General features: G+C 38.4%; 1 protein-coding gene across 5 annotated transcripts in view; it reads right to left on the reverse strand.

The window, feature by feature from the left end:
- The window catches only part of RPS6KA5 (ribosomal protein S6 kinase A5), a 197,957-nt gene that overhangs the window by 98,276 nt on the left and 79,355 nt on the right, over window positions 1-20,326 (reverse strand). For all 5 annotated transcript variants that reach the window (XM_007987576.3, XM_007987575.3, XM_073011261.1 and 2 more), the window contains one exon: window positions 16,415-16,633. In XM_007987576.3, coding sequence (XP_007985767.1) covers window positions 16,415-16,633 — 219 coding nt within the window. The remainder of the gene's footprint in view (window positions 1-16,414; window positions 16,634-20,326) is intronic.

Raw genomic sequence — 20,326 nt, forward strand, 5'->3', positions numbered from 1 at the left:
TTTTCCTAAGAGGTTATCATTTTAACCCACCTGCCTGTTAAGGCAGAGGATCTGAATTTGGCAACACAGAAGAGCTACATTCATGGTTCTTGCCAGAGATTAGAACCTCAAAGTATCTGCAGACCAAATATCATTAAATGTTCAGTTGTTAGAAATAATACATATAAAAGACAATGCATATGATCAATACATCTCTCTTGACACGTTATATTATGGTTTTGGACCAAGAGCAGCAGAAAGCTATAAACACAGATTATACTGTTTTGGAAAAATTATACTCTCCCCTAATGTTCCACAGGTTTACATTATGAAGCTTGAAGAGTGGCATGAAACTTCTCATTATCTTTAGTCTAGGAAGTACATAGTGGCTCCTAAATGAAGCCCTATTGAAGATTCTTTTTCTAAGGGCTTTTTTATAAAAAACTTACCTTGGCAAATTTTTTGTTGTTGTTGTTTTTGGTTTTTTGTTTTTGTTTTTGATTTGTTGAGACAGGGTCTCACTCTCTTGCCCAGGCTAGAGTGCAGTGGCACTATCACGGCTCACTGCAGCCTTGACTTCCTGGGCTCAAATGATCCTCCTGCCTCAGCCTCCCAACTAGCTGGGACTATAGGTGCAAAATTGTGTACTTTTAGTAGAGACAGGGTTTCACCATGTTAGCCTGGCTGGTCTCAAACTCCTGACCTCAGGTGATCTGCCTCCTTGGCCTCCCAAAGTACTGGGATTACAGGAGTGAGCCACCACGCCCAGCCAAGATTTTTTTTTTTTTTTTTTTTGAGATAAGGTCTTGCTCTGTTGCCCAGGCTGGAGTGCAGTGTGAACCCTGGGCTGTTTTCACACACAAAAAACACTGTACCTTGAATGTAGTACAAAATGTTGGCACAATTCCAAAATTGCAAGAACAGTACAAAGAATCCCTACATACTCATTATGAAAATTCACTAATTGTTTACATTTTATTTCATTTGCTTTAGCATTCTGTTTTCATATATGTGCATATTTTTCCTGAACCAGCTGAGAATACATTGGAGATATTGTGCTCCTCTACTCCTAAACTTTTCGGGGTACATTTCCTAAGAACAAGGACATTCCTGCATATAACCACAGTATAATTGTAAATATCAGAGCCATTAAGCACGATAGAAATACCATTTCCTAAACTACACTCCCTATTCAAATTTTGCCATTTACCCCAATAGTGCTCTTTGTGGCTACTTTTTTCAAGTTCAGTTTCTAGTTCAAGTTCATACAAAGAATTAGAAATCATATCTCTTTAGTCTGGAATCCGTGGTCTGTCTTTCTTGATATCTTTGAAGAGCACAGACCTGATATTTTGTGGACTAACTCTGAATCTGTGTTTTATCCGATGTTTTCTCATGATGCAGGTTATGCATTCTTGGAAGGAATAGCAATAAAATGATGTTACCCTCACTACGACATCTCAGGAAGCATAGATGTTAGTTTACCCAACATTGGTGTTAACTTTGATCACATCATTAATGTGGAGTCACTAAAGTGAAGTTTGTCACGTTTCTCCACTATGAAGTTACTATGTTTCCCTTTGTAATTAAATGGTAAATTGTAGGGAGAGGAATTGAGACTATGTAAAAATCTCCTCCTCCTCACGTCACCCACTCATTTTAGCATCAAGTGATGATTTTCCAACTCCATCATTCCTCTATGTTAGTTGGCATTCTCCCATAAGGAAGAGCTTTCCTTTCGCCCCCAATTTATTGCACTTTCTTCTTTCTAGCATAACAAGATGTTCTAGTTTCATCTTGTACTTTTCAAGGCTTTATTTTAATATCACCACCACTCACGGATCACTATCTGCCAGGGGTGATACGACACACTTTACATAGGGATCATTCCATTTAAGCCCATCAACTCCAGGTAAATGGGATAGCAAAATATCAGAGAGATTAGGCGACTTGCCTAGGATCCTGCAGCTAGGATATATTGAAATCCAGAAACCCAGAGTTGAACCAAGTTAGTACTTAAGTAAACTAGAGAAAAATACATGTTCACAGAGGAGTAGATTATTTGGCTTGGCTGGTGCACAGGTATCAGAGCACAGTAGTGGGAGACTGGGAGGGAAAGACAAGCTGAGCCTGGAGTCAGATAGAGAGCCTTACTATGGACTTTAGAATACATCCTCTTCAAGTAAATAGAAGTCACTGCGAGACTTCAAGCAGTGGAGTGATCCAATCAGGGCTACGTCATAAGAAGACTAATTAAATATTAATGAAAAAGTGGACTGGAAAGGATTGAAAGGGGTCAAAAAATAGACATGAGCACTATTTCTAATTTTCTGATAATAAAAATAATGCTGCTTCTCCTGATCAAACAAAGAAGGCAACACACGTGGCTAAGCCGTGTATAGCAATGAAGTCACATGGCTCCTCCACGTAACGGCGATGTAGCCTTGGGCACCTTTTTTTACTCGCTGAGCCTCAGATACCTTATCTATAAAAGATGATAACCTATTTCTTCAAGGGTTGCTTTCAAAGACTGAATAAAATAATATATAAAAAAAGGCCAAGAGTAGTGTCTGATATCAAATAAGCACTACAAAACCTAAATATTACAATAAAAATATTTGCCACCTTCATCTAAAATGCCTTTATGATTGTGCGCACAGAAGTGTAGGATTTTCTGGCCTACAGACAACCTTAGTTTGTACTGACATTCTCATTCTAATAATAGTGCCACAAGAAACAACCTTGTACATATTTTTTATCTACTTGGGCAGGGATAAATTGGTAGGATGGATTCCTAAAATTGGATTGCTGAGGCTGCACGTGGTGGCTCACACCTATAATCACAGCACTTTGGGAAACTGAGATGGGAGGATCACCCGAGCCCAGGAGTTCACAACCAGCCTAGGCAACACAGTGAGGCTCCGACTGCAAAATATAGAAAAAAATTAGCCAGGAGTGGTGGTGTGCACCTATAATCCCAGCTACTTGGGAGGCTGAGGCAGAAGGATCATTTGAGCCCAGGAAGTCAAGGCTGCAGTGAGCCGTGATAGTGCCACTGCACTCCAGCCTGGTCAAGAGAATGAGACCCTGTCTCAAAAAAAAAACAAAAAACAAACAAACAAACAAACAAACAAACAAAAACTTGGATTGTCAAGTCACAACAAACATACATATTAAATTTTGATAACTGCTGCCAATTTTTGGTAAGTACCTCCTCAAAAAGGCTGAAGTCATTTATATTACCCACCAACAGTGAGTAAATACCTCTTAAAAAGTTCTCGTACTGGCTGGGTGCTGTAGCTCACACCTGTAATCACAGCACTTTGTGAGGCGGGCAGATCACGAGGTCAGGTCGAGACCAGCCTGGCCAACATGGTGAAATCCCGTCTCTACTAAAAATACAAAAATGAGCTGGGTGTGGTGACGGGCGCCTGTAATCCCGGGAAGCTGAGGCAGGAGAATCGCTTGAACCCGGGAGGCGGAGATTGCAGTGAGCCAAGATTGCACCATGGCACTCCAGCCTGGGCAACAGAGTGAGACTCTGTTTAAAAAAAAAAAAAGTTCTTATATCAAATACCTTTAATTTTTGCCAATCTGATATGCATTTCCAAGATACAGAGTATTTTAAGGTGCAGAAGAAAGGAGAAAGGAGGAAAACTTGAGAGCTTGCAGCAACTGGACCTGATCATCTCAGACACTCGGAAGACAGTAATGGGATTGTGGGTTTGAGAAGTAATAAGAGGCTGGGAAAGTTCACACGCAGTTCACGAGAGAGGGGTAAAATGCTTGCTAACCTTCTGTGAAGCTCTGCTGAGATTGACAGCATAAGTTTCATGACAGACCCAGGTGACACATTTTGTTGACACACGAGGAAAGTTTAGCAATCTAGTACTGGGAAGACAAGTTCAGAGAATAATCAAAGTTGACTGCAATGTCAGGCTAGGAAGAAGGTGAAGAGGATAAGCGATGCCAGTGTGCCAGCCAAGGCAGATACCAGGTTAGTAAGGGTACAGATGGAACCCAAAGGAAGTAGGAGAATAGGAAAGGCTCAAAAGAAGGTAGGGCTCAAAGGGGATTTTAAAAATGTTTGGGAAGTATGAGAAAGGAAAACGATGGAAGATTACGGTTAAAGACTCTGAGGTCTTAGAGGTGCAACTGGTTTGACTGATAAGGCCTAATGTGCAGCTACACTTGTAAATGAAGCAAAAGAAGTGAAAGAGGTTTGGCATGGTTTTGAACTGGTTATCAATACTGGTACTAAAGTTGTAGAAAGTGATGGGAGGAAACTGGAGGAAAGGGAAACTAAGTCTGATGAATGTCACTGGAAATGCAGGTATGTGTCCTGGGAGTCAATTAGCTACAGAATTGAGGGAAGTGGCTTAGAAAAGCTCTTTCAAAAACAAGACTGTTGAGAAATGATTTTTTAAAATGATGTTTAACTATCATCGTGTTGTTGAGTACAGGAAGATGGTCTTCTGTGACAGTGGCTGCTAAAGAAGCAACATCCTCCAAAAACAGAAGGTTTTACTTTAGAGAAAAGGATAAATAAAGCATTTCAGGAGTTTATGCACAGTTACTCATAGAATACTAACCCTTTCTGTTAGTAGAGGAAGATGAAGAGGAGATGTTTGAGTAGGGGGAAGAACACAAAATTCCTAAAGACATAAAAAATATCTCCAAAGCTTCTAAAATAGTAGGCACATATAAAATTAAGCTTTAGAGAGTACAGTGTACCAACGGAGTCATACCTCTTTATTTACATATTGTACATTTTATTCTAAAAGCTAATTTACATGTATTCTGCCAGAAAGTCAAGTTGGGATCTGGCACTGAAGAAGCAGACTAAAGTCCAAGGACAATTTTCTCTCTGCCAGGCACAGGGTCTAGTACTATCGAATACAAGGCACTAATACTAGTTGCAAGGAATGAATAAACATGTAATATTGCAGTAACTAACTGCTGTAGCCAAATGGGTATTAGGGTAGATTATTCACCTCAAGTTCCAGCATTAATAAAGAGTACAGAGAAACAGAAAAAAAGGGAGAAAGCAAAAGGGAACTGGTAATAACAGTAAGAACATCTTTCTTGATGGGCATGTCTCAAGCTATGAGCTCTTCCAAGAGATAAATTCAGGACAGGTCTTCAGACTTACTCTGTTTACAATTGAAGAACAAAAGAAGACTATCAATAGTCCATCTTTATAACAATAATTAAAAATAAATAGGTAGGGCTAACTCTAATACATGTTCTCAGAAGCTGTCAGGCAAATTTCATTAATGTGACTCTTCCAAAAAACATTTATCATCCCACTGAAATTGATTTACAGTCCATACAATGGAATACCTTATACGATCCTTATGCCAATGATTTGTTTCTTGATTAAAAGAAATTTCTTTGTCATGTAAATGGTTATATCTTAATTCTTGTGTATTTCTTAAATGATCTTCTTTATATGTAGGATGACTAATATTCTATAACTGCAAAATATTAATATAAATAATTCTAACTTTCACATAAGACTGTCATGAGGAGTAAATGAGCTACTGAGGATTATGGGGCAGGCATACAGTAAGCATTTGTTAAATAATAACTAATAGCTATTATTATTTACAGGCATCAATTACAATTTATAGACTTGAAAAATACTGTCAAGCTTCATTATAATTACTTAAATATAAAAATCAAATTTATTGTGCCCTGGCTTACATACTCAATGTGGTCATAATTTTAAGACTTATGAATGTTTAACATATATTTCCATAAAGTACTACCAGGGTCTAATAACTTAGTATTAAGCTAAAGAGAGATTTTCTTATGTAACTGATATTTCAGGCAATCCTAAGTTTTAAAATTGCAGAGATATCTGGTTTTTATTCAAGTGCAATTAACTTGCTTTTAAAGATTTTTATGTGCTGGTATTTGGAATGCCAGATGAAGCACTCTGATACTGTGTCTCTAAGAAGCATAAAAATAACACAGAAATCACACAAATAATGTGAAAATTCAAAAACATAAAATTTCTCCCATTTTAAAACACACTACCATCCTCCCTAAATCCCACGTGTCCCATCTTGTCTTTCTTCTTTATTTTACTGCCAAACTTCTTTAAAGCGTGGTCTACATGGCTGACGCTCCTTACCCACTGTTCCCTTCATATTGCTGCTATAGCAAGTTACCACAGACTTAGTGGCATAAACAATATGAATTTATTATTTTATAATTTTGTACATTCGAAGTCTGACATGGACATCACTGGACTAAAATCAAGGTGTCAGCAGGACTGCATTTCTTCTGGGGCTCCAGGGAAAAATCTGTTTCCTGGCCTTTTCTAGCTTCTAGATTCAGGCCACCCACATTCCTTGGCTTCTGGCCCCTTCCCTCATTCTAAAAGGCAGCTATGGCAGCTGAGTCACTTCTCACATCACATCACCTGACCTTCTCTGTAGACACAGCTCCCTCTCACCCTCCTCTCTCCTCCCTCCCTCCCTCTTCCTATTGTGTAAGGACCCTTGGGGTTACACTGGCTCCACCCAGATAATTCAGAATAATCTCCCAAGTTTAAGGTCAGCTGATTAGTGATCTTAATTTCATCTGTAATCTTAATTCTTCTTTACCATGTAGCTCAACATATTGACAGGTCCTGGGGGATTAGAATGTGGGTGTCTCTGTGAGGCCATTATTCTGTCTACTACAGCCTCTATTCATTCCTTAACATACTATATAGTACAACTTCCACCTCCATAGTAACACCATAACCTAAAGTTAAAAATAACCTCATTACTAGAGTCAATGAATACTTTTCAGTCCTCATATTACTTAACGTTTTGCCCTTTGAAAACCACAGAAAAGAGTATTTTAAGGGCAGCAAAGTGCACAAGAACTGCCTTTATGGATCAGTCCACATTGAGCCCCTCAAAAATGTTTATGTTAACCCACTGAATTTTGGGGTAGTTAGGCAGAAAAAGACAACTGACGTATTAGTAACTTGTAGATCATGCTTGTAACTTAGTGACTTGTTCAGGATCACACAGTTAATAACCAAAACAATCTTTTTATTTTAGCAGAATGACAGCCCCTTTAATTTAGGTCACACATCTATCATGATATTAGGAAAACAATTGATATTTCGTTTCAGTGACACATAATTTATGCAGATATTTAACCGTAACACGTATATTTCACTTTGTTATTATGAAATAACAACACTTCCTCCTTGGATTCAGACAGGCAAGCCGTGTGTGTGTGTGTGCGTGTGCACATATAGTGCTCTGTATGTATATGGAAAGGTAGATAGAGAATGGAGGAGACAAAAATAGCCTTTAAACCAGCAAATTTGTTTCTTAAAACAGTAAATTAATTCTGAGAATTTGAACTGGAGATCTCTACAGAATTTCCAAGATTCTTAAGCAACTCATGTCATTCTGACAATTAATACCTTATGGGATTAACGTGAGGGTAAAACAGCAACTGCTCTCAATCAAAATTCTGACTTTCTAAGTACATACTGGTGCACAGTTTCAAGCTGCTCGTCTTCGCGCATCTAATTTGACTTAATGTTGAACCCATAAATCTCTCCATTGTTCCGCAGTTCATACACTTTTATTAGCAGATAAGAAAGTGAAATTCATGGAGACATTGGGTTACATAAGCTTTAAAGTATTACTAAAAACTACAGCCTAAATAGCCCATTTTCCATTGAAGATGCAAAAGGATAACCACAGAAAGGGCTAGCAAGCTTATTTTAAGGCTATGTCTTGCTCGTGCAATTGCATGGAAGTCAGCTTGTAGGAGGGGAAGTCGCAGAGTTAATAGAAATCCTACATCTCCTGCTTTCAAGGAAAGATTCTGTTCTGCTTTCACTCTCCAAACACCCAAACACCTACTTATTTCCAGTAATACTCTGGCTGACCTCTAGACATCTAAGCTTTCTATTTCAAATTCTCCTACTTAGAATTTCTCTCTCTCATATTTCTTCTTATGGTGGCACCTTCCAAAGAGCTATTACTAATTCCCACATGCCCCCCATGATTCAGACCACTTATCTCTTTTTTTCCTCTCTCTCTGCACTGTTACTTGGTCTTCTTTTTATTTTTTTTCTGACAAATTTTCCTCTTCCTTCAGATATGCTTCACTTCCATGAACTCCCATACCTTCTGTTCTCATTTCTACCTACTCTTTCTCCTCTGGCAGAGGAGAAATCTCTCCTGATAGCTCTCTTGTCTTATCTTCTATCTAAAATACAGTCTTAACGTGGCATGCCACACAAACCTGAAAGTCATTTCTTTTTAATGTCATGCCAAAACTATCTCAGTTCATTTTTTGTTTGGTTTTAGCTCAACATTCTAATAGCACACTCTATAAATGCATTCCAGCTTGTCAAAATCATTACAAAGTTCTGACTAAGAACATCTATCAATCTTGTGAATTAGTCATATTTAGTTCAAAGCAAGGAAGTGCTTTCAGTTACTGTCTGTTTTGTCATACTAGTGACTGTAATATATCATGAACCACTCTGTTACCATCTCAGTAAGCATCCTCACGCTTACAATTATTGAGATGAAACCAATACTCAAAAGTGAAACTTTAATTTTTAAATACCTCTTAACTCCATTGAAAGGATGACTCATGATCACAGAACTGCCTACAAGGTTGGGACGGCATTCATTACTGGGAATGATCATTGGCATTACCTTTACAAACACTTTTGTGATTTGCTTATTTAATGTCTTGTGAATTCTACTGATTAATGTAACAATTTATTACATAGATTAGCTGGTGTTTTAACAAAATCACCACTAACAGAAACCAGACAGCATCAAAAGAAAAATTATTCTTTACAGATTATTTGCCACACAGAATTCCCTCCCAGTGTTAGTTGAAATAAATACGAGTTTTAAGAGGCAGAGAATAGATAAAAATATTTTTATATCTCTTGTTGTAACCATGCACAGGTACAGAAAAATTTTTAAAAGGAGACATGATCTCCATGTTACTAGATTTGGGAAAAGTAAAAGAAATATAAAGGGAAAATCCATCAAATCCAATATCATTAGCTATAAATTAGAGCCTTAAAAGATACTAATGTTGTAGAATTTTTTAAAAATCTAGTCTACCACCATTTTTGTAAATAAAATTTTATTGGAACTTGGCCGGGCGTGGTGGCTCACGCCTGTAATCCCAGCACTTTGGGAGACTGAGGCAAGCAGATCACCGATGTCAGGAGTTCAAGACCAGCCTGGCCACCATGGTGAAACCCTGTCTATACTAAAAATACAAAAATTAGCCAGGCGTGGTGGCACACGCCTGTAAACCCAGCTACTTGGGAGGCTGAGGCAGGAGAATCACTTGAACCTGGAAGACAGAGGCTGCAGTGAGCCAAGATCACTGCACTGCACTCCAGCCTGGGCGACAGCGACCTCCATCTCAAGAAACAAACAAACAAACAAAATGTATCGGACCCCTGTCATGTCTATTTGTTTACTACTGCCTATGGTCAAAGAGACCTTAAGACTTGCAAAGCCTAAAATATTTACCATCTAGCCCTTCACTGGTCAAAGTCCTGATGCCCGATTTAGAAGATGGCAGACACAATATAAATGAGATCTAGCTACTCAGGAGGCAATTACAAGTAAATACAGCATATTGTAGGAAACAATCACATATACTCAGTTCAGGTAGAAATGCTAGTCTATTCTGTACCTGGCTACTAAAAGCAAAATGTCACAGGTAAGCAAATGGCAAGATAATACTAACATTGTAATAATCTTATCATTTGGAGAAGCCTATGCAAACAAGGCAAATTTTATCCCAATGCAACAAACCCCACCAAGAAGTCTACAGTGAGCCATGAATACTAGTAGGTACATGATGGCAGCCTAGACATGAATCTCCACATCTGCTCCTAAAACACCTTTAAAAACAGCAAGAAAAGCTGTAAATCTCCATGACCTACTCCTTCACCAAAACGGAGAGGAAGAAAACCCATATACACCAAACAACATGCTGCAGGGCAGGCTAAGAAGGAACAGGGCAAGACATGAGCAATGTGGGAAAGTAGGAAAATGTAGTAAGATAGCAGGATATAAAACTAATATATAAAGTAACAGCTTTCAGCTAGAAGGTATGGTGGAAGAGAAGATAGCATTTACAAAAGCAACAGATGACAGAATATCTAAGATTCAGTAAAGAAATGTGGCTAGGAAGTAAACACTAAAACACACCTGAAGGTCTTCGAAGGATTCCAACATGAGCAGACATACCATGTTCTTGAATAGGAATAACCAATATCATAAAAATGTCAAATCTCCCTAAATTAATTTTTAATTTACAGCAATTCCAATGAAAATGCCTTAAGTTTTTTTCCCACAAAACCAGACAATGTGATTCTAAAGTTCATGCTGAAAAAATAAACCAAAAGGAAGAGTCCTCCAAAAAGCTCTGAAAAATAAAGGCAATGAAAGATCAGGGCAGGTAAGGTTAGAGGGCAACTAACCTTACCAAGAATAAAAATATACTATAAAACTTTGATAAATTAAAACATTACAGTACTGGCACATGACTTAACAAACCAAACAGGAAAAAATCAAATAGACCCAAACATATATGAGAATTTCATAGAGGAAAAAGGAAGCACCTCAAATCAATGTAAACACGGACTTTTAACTAAACAGTGTTGGGAAAATTAGCTATTCGAAAAAGATTAAGTTGGATCCTTATTTCATGTCATACTCCATCCACATGGATCCAAGTTCTCTATGCAAAAAACAAAACCATGCAAGTTCTGGAAGAACACATCAGTGAATTCCTTTATAAACTCAATAGAGGAGCAGAGTAGGTCTTTTGAGTATGACTCAAAATCACAAGCCATAAAAATAATTTTTAAAATAAGTTCTACTATACATAAATTTGTGCATGGTAAAAGTATCATAACCAAAACTCAAAAAAAAAAAAAAAAAAAAAGTGGGAAACGGGAAAAAGTATTTACAATGCATACCAGAAATGATTACCTACTTTATGAGCACCTAGAAATTGAGGGGAAAAAGAGGCAAAGGATACAAATAGATAATTCTCGGAAAAAATACATATGGCTTTTTAGGCATGTGAAAAGATGTTCGGCCTCATTCAGTGAAGAAAAAAAGAAAATGAACTCTACAGTGAGACACTACTACTCACCTATGAGACAGGCAAATACCCAGAAGTTTGAGAATACGGTCTGTGGAGAAACAGGCACTCTCAAACAATGCTGGTGGGAATGTAAAATGGTACAACTTCTATGGAAATGTATTTGGCAAAATTGGAGATGGCAAAAACGGATGGGTGTGGTGGCTCACGCCTGTCATCCCAGCACTTTTGGAGACTGAGGCAGGCAGATCACTTGAGGTCAGGAGTTGGAGACCAGCCTAGCCAACATGGTGAAACCCCATCTCTACTAAAAAAAAATACAAAAATTAGCCAGGTGTGGTGGCGTGTACCTGTAGTCCCAGCTACTCAGGAGGCTGAGGCAGAAGAATCGCTTGAACCCAAGAGGCGGAGGTTGCAGTGATCTGAGATCAACATCACTGCACTCCAGCTAGACAACAGGGCGAGACTCCATCTCAAAAAAAAAAAAAAAAAAAAAAAAGGAGAAATGGTGAAAACACAGACCCAGCAATCTCCCTTCATCAAGCCTACAGGTTTTTCCCCCCACATAAGTAGCAAATGACGTATGTGCAAGTTACACCCTGAAGCATCCTTATAAGAAACAATAACCCAAGGATCCCTTCACAGGGAACCAGTTAAGTACACGATGGAATGGAACGAAGGACTATGCAGGAATAAAAAAAAAAATAACAAAGAAGATCTTTATGAATTATATGGTGTTCATGTTATATTACACTACAACCACATGTTATATTATGTTAAAACTAGTATCGGGCTGGGCGTGGTGGTTCATGCCTGTAATCCCAGCACTTTGGGAGGCCAAAGCGAGCGGATCACCTGAGGTCAGGAGTTCAAGACCAACACAGTGAAACCCTGTCTCTACTAAAAATACAAAAATTAGCCAGGCATGGTGGCAGGCGCCTGTAATCCCAGTTACTCAGGAGACTGAGGCATGAGAATCACTTGAACCCAGGAGGTGGAGGTTGCAGTGGGCCAAGATTGTTCCACTGCACTACAGTCAAAGTGACAAGAGTGAGACTCCATCTCAAAAAACAAAAACAAAAACAAAAAAACACAGTGTCCAAACACCACACAGAATATTTTCACTTCTAGGAGAAAAATTATAACCTTATGATGAAGGGATCAGGCTGTCACTATGTAATCTAATCTTAGAATCACTAATTGGGAACAGTCAGATAATAGGTTTCTCCTAACGTGATATAACATGAAATATATAACATCATTTATGGTGTATTTCAGCTCAAAACGTTTAAGTTTAACCTACTGAGCCTTTAGATCTAGCTTCCCAATTACTACCAGAATTCAGCAGAGGCAGGAATAAGTTAAAAGATACTACAAGAACACAACCAAGTGAGCATTCTTGGATTGGATAAACAGCTGTAAAGCATAATTATGTTACAATTAGTAAAATATGAAAATGGGCTTGTGTGACAAATGGCCATGAATTCTTTCTGGTTCCCCTCTTTAAGATGTGAAGTCTATTTCCGCATCCCATGAATCCAGGCTGGTCTTACGTTGAGAGAGAGGCTATGTGAGTTCCAGTGTCTAGGCTCAGGAGGCCCTGCAGCCTCCATTTTTGCCTTCTTGGCAATAGTTGCTCGCTGACCTGATACTACCATGCTATGAAAAAGCTGATCTACTGTACTGGAGGATAAGAAGCCATACAGAGGAGAAAAGAGGTGACCCAGCCAACAGCTAGCACCAATTACCAGACATGAGAATGAAACCATCTTGGACCTCACAGCTCAGCTGTGAGGTCTGAACACCCGGTGAGCCCAGGTTAACCATCAGAGAACTGCTCAGCCAATCCATGGGATCATGAGAAAATAAATCATTGTTTAAGTTATGAAATTTTAGGTGGTTTGTTATACAGCAATAAATAACTTGTACAACTGGCTTTCAAATGAAAATTTATTAGCTGGGAAGGGTAGACATCATTAACTGAAAGACCTGCTTACAAATCATATATAGGGCAAACTCATTTTGATAAAACACACACACAGACATATAGACAAAAAGACCAGAAGAATATATACTGATAATAGAGGAGTATATAATAAGGTACATGCTGGGTAGTGAAAATGTTTTTATTTTCTTATTTTTGCTGTCCTGTATCTTCTGCATGCATATATACTGCTTTTGCAGTAATAAAACTTTAAGAAAACATATAGTTTTTTAAAAAAGGTTTATAGTATTTACTTAATTATCAAACTGTCAGCAAGGTCCCCGAAGAGCTAGACATGTAAGTTCTTGCTAATACCTCACAAAAAGCTGGATAAAGTCAGTCAATCAATAAACCTTTTGGGGCTGTTATAGGCTGAACTGTATCTTCCCAAAACTCATTATGTTGAAGTCCTAGCCTCCAGTACCTTAGAATATGACTGTAAATGGAGTTAAAATGAGGCGCCTAGGGTGGAACCCAAAGCAAGCTGACTGGTATCCTTACAGGAAGAAGAAATTTGGACTCAAAAAGAGATACCAAGGCACACATGCACAGCGGGACAACATGTGAAGACGCGGTAAGACAGTGGCAATCTGCAAGCCAAGGGAAGAGGCCGTGGGAGAAACTAACCCTAGTGGCACACTGATCTTGGACTTACAGCCTCCAGCACTGTGAGAAAATAAATGTCTATTGTTTAAGCCACCCAGCCGTAGCAAACTAACATAGGGACCAAGTGTATGGCACGATGTTTGGGAAACTGTGCATTAGAGCACTGCAAACAAATAACTGAACCATAAAAACAGTTTATAGTCCTCTTCTAAATTCCTGAAAAGTTTTCATCTTTAAAAGTCAACTGCTGAAACAGGCACAAAGAATAATTTTGTTAAAAAAATTAATGTGAACAGAAGATAGAAGGGCATGGTTTCTAAATGCAATGTCTCACTCACTGTGGAATGAATATGTTGTCTAGTTCACGTTCCATTTTTGAGTTAGCACAAGAAATGGGTTTTCTTGTTTCGTTTTGGATTTGTTTATTTAGGGCCAATGACAAAGACCAAAAGTAATGGAGAGCCAACTATGAAAAAGCAACATGATTAAGGACTACTGTTTTCTAGTCAAATACAAAATATTTCACTCATATCTATCTACTTCTAAATTTAAAATGTTTTATAAAAATTATAATTTTAAATAATTTTAAAATGCATATTGAGTATAGTTAACAGAACAGGAAAAAAAAGAAGAGAGGAGAGAGAAAGGGAAGGGGCAGGATAGCACATAATGGTGCAGAGTCCAAGAACCTGTTTTCTTAACAGCTTCTGACTCAGACAACCTTAGACACATGATTTAACTTTTATGAGTTTATTATCAAGGGAGAAACTTGAAAAGATAATCATTTCTCAAACAGTCCTCATGGACTTCCTAAGGCTTTCCTGGAAATTATTCTAGGGTAAAGAATAGAAATAAACTGGTAGGGCCTGGTACCCTTAGGCCCAGATACAAGCAGAGCTACTCCTTTCCATTTGTTTTCCACTTGAATTTCTGTTTGTTCATTTGAGGGAAGGGTCCTGCACTAAAAATGTTTGAAACCGCTGCATTAGAATGCTCTGTCACCTACAACAATCTTATTGTTCATGTGGGTAGATACTGAAGACATATCTACGAAAAAAATCAATAACATAGCAGATGAACACAGGAGGCAGAATGAAGGGTCAAATAATATGGACTCATTGGAACAACAGGCAAATGGTAACATTAATGGGGACTCTAAGAGGAGAGAAGAGAGTGTGTCCTACATGAATAAAGATTTAGAATTGTTAATTGATGGTAAGCATTGCAAAATGAGCATGAAGTGTAACATCATGGCTCAAAAGGTGAATGCAATCTTAGGTATCATTAATAAAAATATAATTTCTAAAATAAAAGCATTCAATAAAATGGCCAAATGTATATTTAAAAAACCGGTTTGTATTACCAATAATTAAAGAATACAGGCAGCAATTTAGGGAAACAGAAGACAGACATTGGAATAAGTCAGACTTGAGCTCCAATCCTCAAGCACACACAAGATATGTAACTTCAAGACACATAGCTTCCAGAATGTTGACATCACTAATGAGGGGATCCTGCAGTGTCTTTGGGTCAGTAATAGTATGGAATACACCTAGTGTAACAGCTGGCATACCGTAGGCACTTAAGAAATAGCTAATGCTTGCAAAGCACTATATGAAATTCCAGCTCATTTAATCCTTACCATAATTCTAGAAGAGAGTGATATCACATACATGCAAATTAACACAAGCACAGGACCAAAATGGTCACAGATGAAATCTTTAACAATGGTAGAATACTAGAAGCACTGCCATTTCTCTAGTGGGAACAGAAAATGGTGCAACTTTTCTGCAAAGCAATCTGGTAATGTGTGCTGAGGACTTTTCCAAAGATCATATATAAAGGTCCAGTTCTATTTGAGAAAGAAATGGATTCAGAAAGTGCCCAGGGTGGAAATGGGAGTGTAAAGGGCTGACTGATTAGTAGCTAATCAAGTTTTTCACAGAAATGCAAAGCATCTGTAGGAACAGAAGTATTTTCTTTCTTTTTTATTTTCCTCCATTACTAGTTTCCACGAACATCCCCTTGTCAGCCTAAACCTGTTCATTCTGAGAACTTCTAAAGCAGAAACTGGCCCACTTCACCAATCAGTTCCTCACATTTGAACAGAAGCATACTGCCCAGGGAAGTAGATACCCCTAACAATTCAAATGTTTCTTAACATTAATAAAGGAAGGGCTGGGATTGGCAGTTCAACACCTGTAATCCCAGCACTTTGGGAGGCCAAGGCAGGCAGATCACTTGAGTTCTGGAGTTCGAGAGCAGGCTGGCCAATATGGTGAAACCCCATCTCTACTAAAAATATAAAAATTAGCTGGGCATGGTGGTGCATGCCTGTAGTCCCAGCTACTCAGGAGGCTGAGGCAGGAGAATTGCCTGAACCTGGGAGGTGGAGGTTGCAATGAGTTGTGATTGCACCACTGTACTCCAGCCTGGGTGACAGAGCTAGACTCTGTCTCAAAAAAAAAAGAAAAGAAAAGAAAAGAAAAGAAAGAAAAAAAGACTAAGAAAAGAGTGTGAAATAGAAGTATGTAAATTCTTTCATAATGGGAGGCCTTAAATCCAGAGCAATGCATGATATTCCAGGAGATGCCACCACAAAGAATGAGAATCAAAATATTTCACTTCTTCTAAGTCCATAGTATCTTGCCCTTCGAGAACATTATAACTTAAGACCCAAAGAAAAATGCTTTCATAAGAAGTCTGATAACAACTGACACTTACCTAAAATGAGATGAAGTTTGGTTTCTGTCTGGAAAGCATAATGTAATGTCACCAAAAACGGCGACTGCCTAATGTGCTCCAGGACTTGTCGTTCTGTCCTTGTATGCTCTGTGGTTTTGGCCTTTTGAACTATTGTTGCCTTTTTCAAAACTTTCATGGCATACAGCTTTCCAGTATCATGACCGCTTATTTTACGAACTAGAAATACTTTTCCATAAGCTGAAAATGAAAAGAAAAAAACAAAAAGAATTAAAATGCTACACAGGCAAAATGGTAATTTACTAGAACTAAATTTATTTAATGCACAAAAAAATATACTCTTTAAAGGAAAAAGCATCCTTGGTACCAATTCAAATAGTTCTTTGATAGATTTCTTCAATTTTATACCAAATATATTTCTAGGTCTAACCCTCAATGTTTACATATCTAGCCACTGCTGACAAAATTATGCTTTTACTCTTTTACTGTTATTCTCTCCTCAATATTTTTAGCTGTAGGAAACTAGCTGTTATTATGGCCAACTAACCACAATCCAATTCTGGAACAACCAGGACATTTTAGGCATCATAAAACTTCGAGGTACATATATATTTGTTACTGATGTAGATAAATGAAGGCAGTTCTTAATAAGAATTTCATATATATATATACACACACACATATATATAAATCAAATGCCTCAATTATTCCTCTACAGTTATAAAAAAGCCTAAAGCAACATAAGCTGACATTACATGAACAAAAGACATCTTCAGACTTAAAACATGAGAAGATCCTAAATTGCATACAATACAGACAGAAGCCCTTTTGTATCTCTGGGCAATAATCTACAGCTTACTAGGTCAACCCTGCCACACTTTTCATAATAAGGACTCTATTGGGCACAATCCTATGTGTGGTGCCCCTCCTCCAGGTGGAGGAATTGGGGTCATGTGGGCACTGTGCCTGTGGGCAGAGCAGGTTCTCTGCATTTATTTTCTTAGAGAAGTGGGCTAGGGCAGGAAGAAGTGAAAGGAAGAGGGAGGAAGAAGGGAAGGCAAAAAAAAACAAAAACACCTTGGGAATGAAAAGGTGAGTCCCCTACTTCATCCCTGCAAGGTATCAATTTGCTACAGTTAATCTGTTTTAAAAGGCAAATGCTTTCTGGGATGTTTAAGTCCAGTCTCTCTTAAATGCTTTAATCAGATCATTATTGAGTTAGTTTGAATTCGGGCCCAGATCAGTGTTCACACTCTACGGTATTTACCACCTAATTCTATTGTAATCCACCCACTAGAAGAAGGGAGCTTTAAGGGAAGGCTCTTGTACTCCGTATGTTACTCAGTTTCTTACTTTGGGAACTGGATTAGTAACAACACACAATGTGCAAGAGATCGGTGAAAGACTAATAATCCTGAGAAGCAGCGCCAACATTTATTAAGGACTTGCCGATGCCAGGCTCTGCACTAAACATATTGATTCACTCAATCCTCACAACAGCCAGTGAAGCTGGTGCTTTTAGCAATTCTACTTCACGCATGAGGAAATGTGTTCAGAATAGTTACAGAACTGGCCCAAAGACTGAGGCAAGAAGCAGCAGAACTGATTCAAATGCAAGGAGTGTGACTCCAGGGACCACACTCTGAACCATAAATGAACCAAAAAGTGATTCCTCACAAGTGCAAGTAATCAGACATTCTGGATCTTAATATAACCAGTACTGTAAACATACTGAACACATTCCAGGGCACAGAAAAAGTTCACAAAGGTTTGCGTATTATCTCATCGGAAATACAATAATTATAGGTTGAGACCTTAGTGAGGCAGAATGAACCAAAAAGATGCAATGACAACTTCTGGAACCTAACAAATTAGAGTATAAAAATAAAAAAATGTTTATTCAGAAGCAACAAAATGAAGCTAGAAAATACTATGCACTACGCCTTCCAACAGGGCAAGCCACTATATAAACTCAGGAGAAAGTAAAGTCTTCCACAAGCAGCCCTGCAACTTCTGCGTTCCTTACATACACATGGCACCTACCCTAAATTCTTGTTATCCCAGGTTTCTATCTCCAGAGCACTGTGGTTTTGAGAAATCAGGAAATCCACCTATGCTCTCAAAACCAGGAATTGTTTCCACAACATCACTGAAACATGGCTGTTCAGCTTCTTCCTGCTACATCTGCCCTCAACATAGGTGTTGACCATGTGACACACACACTGCTGGGTGTTAGAATCTAACATCTGAGTACCTGTCAGGCACTTATGATATATATTAACTCATTCAATTCTTACAACACTCCTATAAGGAGGTGAGAACTATTATCTCCATTTTATAAATGAAGAAACTGAAGTAGAGAAGAGTTGGGTCACTTGTCCAAGATCACACTTGCCATTTAGTCTTGACTCCTGGGCCCGCAGTCTTACCTGTGGTCCAGCTGCTTCACTTAAGTGAATGACCTCATAGGCAAATAAATAGGGAACCAGAGATTAAACAGAAGTCACAATGCAAGTTAGCTGTTTTAACAGTAGATGGACCCAGTGCTCCTACCTCCAAGAGGAGGAAGTTTTGCAAAGTGGCCCATTTTATTGATGGGAGGCTCTATCAGAAAATCTTCCTTATATCGCCGGGCGTGGTGGTTCATGCCTGTAATTCCAGCACTTTGGGAGGCTGAGGCAGGTGGATCATCTGAGGTCAGGAGTTCGAGACTAGCCTGACCAACACAGAGAAACCCCATCTCTACTAAGAATATAAAATTAGCCAGGCATGGTGGCCCATGCCTGTAATCCCAGCTACTCAGGAGGCTGAGGCAGCAGAATCATCTGAACCCGGGAGGTGGAGGTTGCAATGAGCCGAGATTGCGCCATTGCACCGCAGCCTGGGCAACCAGAGTGAAACTCAGTCTGAAAGAAAACCTTCTTTATATTGACTGGAAGCAGGACTTTTTATAATTTTCATTTGTCCTTCTATACCCTCCGGACTTAAAAAAGAATATCACTCTTCTTAAGATAATCTTTTAAATATTTAAAAACACTATCATGCCATCTCCATACTCTTTCCTCCTTAAACCAATCTCAAAGTAAGATGACTCTGAGACCTCTCATCACTAAGAGGTTCCACTGATATGTTCTGTGGGGTTGTAAATATTTTTCTTTTTGATTTCTTTCTGTTACTTTAAAAACTATTGTATTTCACTCCAAATATGCATGAGGTAGGATGTCAATATATACGATCAAATAATATAAAATCAGCCTGATTGCTATGTTACACTCTATATGGTCAAATAATACACAATCATCCTTGCCATGTGAGAACATCCAGAAGTTTCCCAATAATATGAATTAAAGACCACGTACTCTGCTGATGCAATTGTGTTCATCTGTCAGACAATGTCAGGGAAAAACTATAATGAAGCTCATAAATATTTTGCTTTTACTTTTATAGTTGCCATGATTAACATTTAAGCTACAATGCTTCATCCCATAGTAAGTACCAGTGGTTGCTTATTATCAATAACATTCAAGGAGTGCCTTACAACATTCTAAACAGTAAGTATTTCAGATAACGATCTTACTTCTAAGAAGGCTGTGTAACTAAAACGTAGTTGCCTCCAAACAGTTTTGTTTTTAAAGCACCCAGAAGACTGTTTATCACATTGCCGAATGGGGAGAAAACACATTCCGTACTGGAGAGATCTTGAAGAAGTCACCTTACCTGGTTAAGCCAGTTTAGAGCTCAGAGCAGAGAAAGAAAGTAAAGTAGTCCTTCTGTTGAATAATGCTATCTATTCCAGAACCACCTTTTTGTTCTCCAATATTTCAAGAGTGGCTATTGAAACTGGAATTGGTGGCAATATTCTTTTCTTTTAGTTTGCAACTGGATGAATGACTGCCCGCAAGTGCAGCCAACTCCTGCCTTTCATTCATTACG

Source organism: Chlorocebus sabaeus, chromosome 24 (genome assembly GCF_047675955.1).
Source record: "Chlorocebus sabaeus isolate Y175 chromosome 24, mChlSab1.0.hap1, whole genome shotgun sequence".
Classification (NCBI taxonomy): Eukaryota; Metazoa; Chordata; class Mammalia; order Primates; family Cercopithecidae; genus Chlorocebus; species Chlorocebus sabaeus.